Source organism: Chanos chanos, chromosome 3, assembly GCF_902362185.1.
Source record: "Chanos chanos chromosome 3, fChaCha1.1, whole genome shotgun sequence".
Lineage (NCBI taxonomy): Eukaryota > Metazoa > Chordata > Actinopteri > Gonorynchiformes > Chanidae > Chanos > Chanos chanos.
The window spans coordinates 34,797,501-34,802,500 of NC_044497.1; the positions used below are offsets into that span (position 1 = coordinate 34,797,501).

General features: G+C 41.5%; 1 protein-coding gene across 1 annotated transcript in view; it reads right to left on the bottom strand.

The window, feature by feature from the left end:
- Window positions 1-5,000, bottom strand: part of arhgap46b (Rho GTPase activating protein 46b) — a 54,441-nt gene that overhangs the window by 30,493 nt on the left and 18,948 nt on the right. The window contains exon 2 of the mRNA XM_030769649.1: window positions 2,825-3,274. Coding sequence (XP_030625509.1) covers window positions 2,825-3,274 — 450 coding nt within the window. The remainder of the gene's footprint in view (window positions 1-2,824; window positions 3,275-5,000) is intronic.

A 5,000-nucleotide genomic window follows, 5' to 3' on the forward strand; every position in this document is an offset into this window, starting at 1 on the left:
CTCTCTCAGACACACACACACACACACCTAAACACCCATGGGGGAGGGATATTGCTGGTTGAAGTTAGGAGTGTCCATATATAGACAGAGATACTGTTACTATGAGGGTGTGTGTTTTAGGTTGTTCATCCACAGCACTGCAGAGTCACGTTTCCAGCACTTCAAGCCAAACCACAACAAATTCACTGAACCCCATAACTGACCTTCATGCACCAGCCAACAGGTGTGTGTATGTGTGTGTTAGTGTGTGTGTTTGTGTGTTCAATTAGAAGAGAGGTAGAGAGAAAGGGAAGGGTAAAAAGAGAGTTTTTTTTTTTAACCAGCGAGTATATATTTGTATGTGTGTATAGCAGTATATCACTCAAACTGTGGGAATTGGCCACTTTTATAGCAGGAAACCCTGACAATCTTAGTACACACACACACACACACACACAATTTCAAATCCAACTAGGTCATTTTTGTTCTCTCAGTGTTGATAAAAGGTAAGCGAGGGGGTTTTACTGTCATGCAATGTCATCAGCATGTCTAGAATCTGATACTGTTCTCCTTACAAAATCTCTCTCTCTCTCTCTCTGCATGTGCCCTGCAAAACTAGCAATTAACAATCTTAAAAAGGGGAAAAAAACAGTAAAAAGCAAGCAAACAAACAAATAAATCCAGACACTTTCAGAAGAACATAATAATTTTTAAAATTTTATTCATGGGCTGCTACAAAACCCTGTCTGGATGTCTAAAACACCATACCAATCTACCCCTGCTGAGTTTGCATGTGTTTTACATTGTCGTTAATGTGGTAAAAATACAAGTGAGGAACTCTTTTGCCTTTTGTGCTGGGCTGGTTTTGTACTTGGCAGTGTATCTACATGTGTTAGCGTAGACAATTATTGGTTCCCTTTATTGGGGATGATGTATAGCCTGCATCTACTTAGGAAAGTTCTAAATTAATCTAATTATACATCAGTGTTGTTTACTCCTTCATGACAATGGAAGACAACCACACTGAAAATTCTTCATGTGTTTTTAGTCGGGTGTTTAGAGCAGATATTTCAAATAAGGAGTTTGTATGCGGGGAAGTTACACTTAATGCTACTGCTTAAAGCACAGATGGTGTTGGTTTGCCTTGAGTGGAACTGACCAGAGTGGAATCCATTTTGTTAAGTTGCAGGAGCCATAAATCAGATGTTGATGTCTCTAAACCACGCCCTCACAATGGGCTGGCCAGTGAATGCATAGTAGCTGTTAAAACTGAGTCATAACTTTTTCTATCCAAATTCACTCATTTGAGACAAACTAATCAAATCCGCTTGACACAAAGACGAAAAGATGTTCGGTTCTGTAAGTCAAACAATATGGATAATTCTTCATAGAAACAGACAGGGTGTGGTCTCAGTTGTTGGCAAAGTAGCTGCCCAAGCAAAGAGCTCATCTTCATAGACTTTGGCATTAGTCAGATCGGCCAATATCTGGGACTGAGGGAGCCTGTAGGCTATGTAAATCCCTTTTGAAATTTCAGCAAATCTGTTTTGTTTCAGTTGTATTAAAACTGAACAAGTACAAACTGGCCAGTATTGATATAAACTGGAATCTAAAACATGCATCAAATGGCCTGTACTGACTAATCCCAATATTTCTCTGCTCCTGTTATAACAACCTGTTCAAATGTTAGCTTGCATGAAAGTCAGCCTTTCCTAATGCTAATCTGTACTACTGTTATTTGTTTGTTTGTTTGTTTGTTTGCTCTTAAAGATACCCCTTCTTAATACTAGCCTGTACTAAAGTAAGCTTGTACTCAGCCTAGATTTTAATGACGTAGCTGTCCTAATGCTAGACTGCAAGAGATAATGCTAGAGGGTTAGATTCAGACCGCATCATCCGTAGCGCTGGGCTAACTTTCCTAGCACTAATAGGATCATTACCAACTGAGGCTGTGAGATTACCGACAGAAAAAGGTGAGATGGGGATAAAACCACTGAGTGAGATTTGAATGGAGACGGTGCATTGAGAAATCCCATTAAACACAGCTATCATTCCCTTCAGGGATCAACAAACCTTCCAGGAGCTCCCTCACCACCGCCGCCCCCCAAGCTACCACAGCGCGAGGAGTCTTCCTAACGCTTTGCGAGGAAGTCTGTTGGGTGGCTCATTCTTTTTTTTTCTTTTTTTTTTTTAAGACTCTCATTGTTTTTGGAATTTTCCATCTAGATTACGTACTACTGCCAGCCGTTACTCATCTTTGTGTGTAAAGAAACCCTGATGACCTTTTATTTGAAAGGTTTTGTTTTTACATAAAGCAAAAGAACGAAATTTATAAGACGTTTCCCTGTGTTTAAGAATAAACACGTGCTGAACTTGCAGTGGTACTAAATTTACCTGCCTGTTCTCATTAACAATGTTTGTCTATCATTCTTTTTTTCTGTTAATTTTAATATCAGTCGCACTCTCTTTTATCCTTCTCAGAACGAAACAATGCTTGTTCTTCATGAGATAGAACCATTCAAAACACACTGGCATGTAACAAATAAGTATGAAGTACAGAAAATACTATAAATCTAAAGGTACCACCACAGTGATTAGGCTGTAGAAAATTTGTATTTACAGATCAGATGGCAGTTTGTCATGGAACAAAACATACAAACAAACATCCAAGTGTGTTTTTGTGTGCATGAGTAGTGTGCCTGTATATTACTGTGTGCCTATTTGTGTGTATATGTGTGTATTCACATCCATTGTACGTGTGTCTATTATTCTCTCTCACACACACACACACGCACGCACGCATGCACACACACACACACACACACACACACACAGAAACTCCTACCTGCTATGTTCTCTTCTACTTTCCAGACTGCTGGTACATCCTTTAGAGGGAGTCTCCCTCCCACTAGACTCCACCTCCTGCGAGAGGGACCGAGAATAAACCACGCCCCCGTTTCCTGACAGAGGCGTTCCACATTCCTCCCTGGATTCAGAACCCCTTGGGGCTCTCCCAGGGCCCCTTAGCTCTGACTCTGAGGTCCTCTTCATGGCCTGGAGCTGAGCGAGGGGTATGATGTCACAACCCTGCGGTCGATGCCACACTGTTTGCTGGCTGGTACAGTTGTAGTAGTAGAATCTGTTGTTGTTAGCATCAAAAAGCTCCCACCACTGGTTCCCGTCACAGCGACGCACAGGCACGCCTGTAGGCGGGGCCCATCCACATTCACCTGTGGTTAGGTTCACATACATTCGCTCGTTAGAGCGAGGCTCCAAAATCTCCACCCAATCAGATCTAGAGAGAGAAGCATGAGAGATGTGTTTAGGAAGTGTGGTGTGTTCTAGCATAACATTTACACTATTGAGCTTACATTACAGCATCTCAGAAAACAGAGATGTGGGTGACAGATATAAAAACAAGATGCAGTAGCTGTAGCTGAATAAAAAATGCTATTTTGGACTCTGATCACTTCAAACCAGTTCAGTTATATAGACCATGTTACAACGCATAAAAACCATTCATATTATGTACAACATATCCCCCATTTAATTTTTAGAACCCTTTGTGAATGCACTGTGTTTACTGTGTAGTGAACTGGGAACAATTTAGAGCAATTTATATAGTAAAGGTTCATCTGACTGCAGAAGAATGTTGGGTGAGATCAAAAAGTTATGGATGGGGTAAAAGTATTAGAAGATGAAATTAGAAATAGGTTAAGATTTTTTTGTGCACAAAAGACAAAATTCACTTCTTTGAAATGTGAAAAAGTTTGAGAGTTGGGTGAGTGTAAGAGGATGGTCTGGGTTGATAGTCCATGAGAATGAAGTCTTCAGAGGGTAGAGAGAGAAATTTGACCATCTGAGCTCTAAGGCGCTACTGCTATAATCTGTCCTCACCATGAGGTTACAGGAGTCATGGATTAGGATTAAAGGACCCTCAGATATTTTGGAACTGATGGCCAAAGTAATACATTCTCTCTCTCTCTCTCCCTCTCTCTCTCTCACACACACAAACACAAACACACTCTCATACATACACAAATAAAGATATTATTAACATACATGTCAGTGGAAAGATATCACTCCAGTGTGGGTACACACACATGCGTACACATACACACACACACACGCACACATACGCACGCACACACACACACACACACACACACACACACACACACACACACACACACACACACACACACACACACACACACACACACACACTCCCTGATTGTTTAAGGAATTCACATAGCATGTTAACCCAAATAGCTGCAGGTGACTCAGTGCCTGCTGCCTAATCTAGAGTAGCATTTCACTACAGCACAGAGAGAATACAGCAACAATTCAGTCACCTCAAAGTTCAACAGTTCACTTCACACACACACACACACACCTGGTCAAACCCTCTTTCATGCTAACACACAAAAACAACAATGAAATCTATGCTGAGACACTAAAACTTGAAAAACACAGCTAGACAGTCACACAAGGCCAAATGGGGGTTAGCTGATTCCATGCACCTGTTGTGGGTTCTGAGACCCTTAGTAATTCTGCTGACACTCCTGAAGAGGAGAATCAGCTGCCAGTGACAACTCACGCACACACACACACAGACACACACACACACACACAGACACACACTCAGATACACACACACACTCACACACACAGAAACACACACTCACACTCACACACACACACACACACACACACACACACACACACACACACAATCCAAAATTCACTGATTAGACTATAATCTTAGCCCTCTATTGCCCAGATTAACTATTGCAAGGCCGTAGCACACTTGGCTAATGGTTTCAGTCTTATTTTACTGTCACTTTCTTGTCGCGGGTATCTCAGGGTTGCGTAATTTACTCTCAGATCTGATGATTTGGGGTGCTAATGACTTAGTGATAAGGGGACTGGTTTGGAAAAAACAGAGTTGTGAGTTCAAACCCAGAGCATGGCAGTTCACTGCTGATGTGCCCCTAAGCAGGACACTTTACCATGAGATT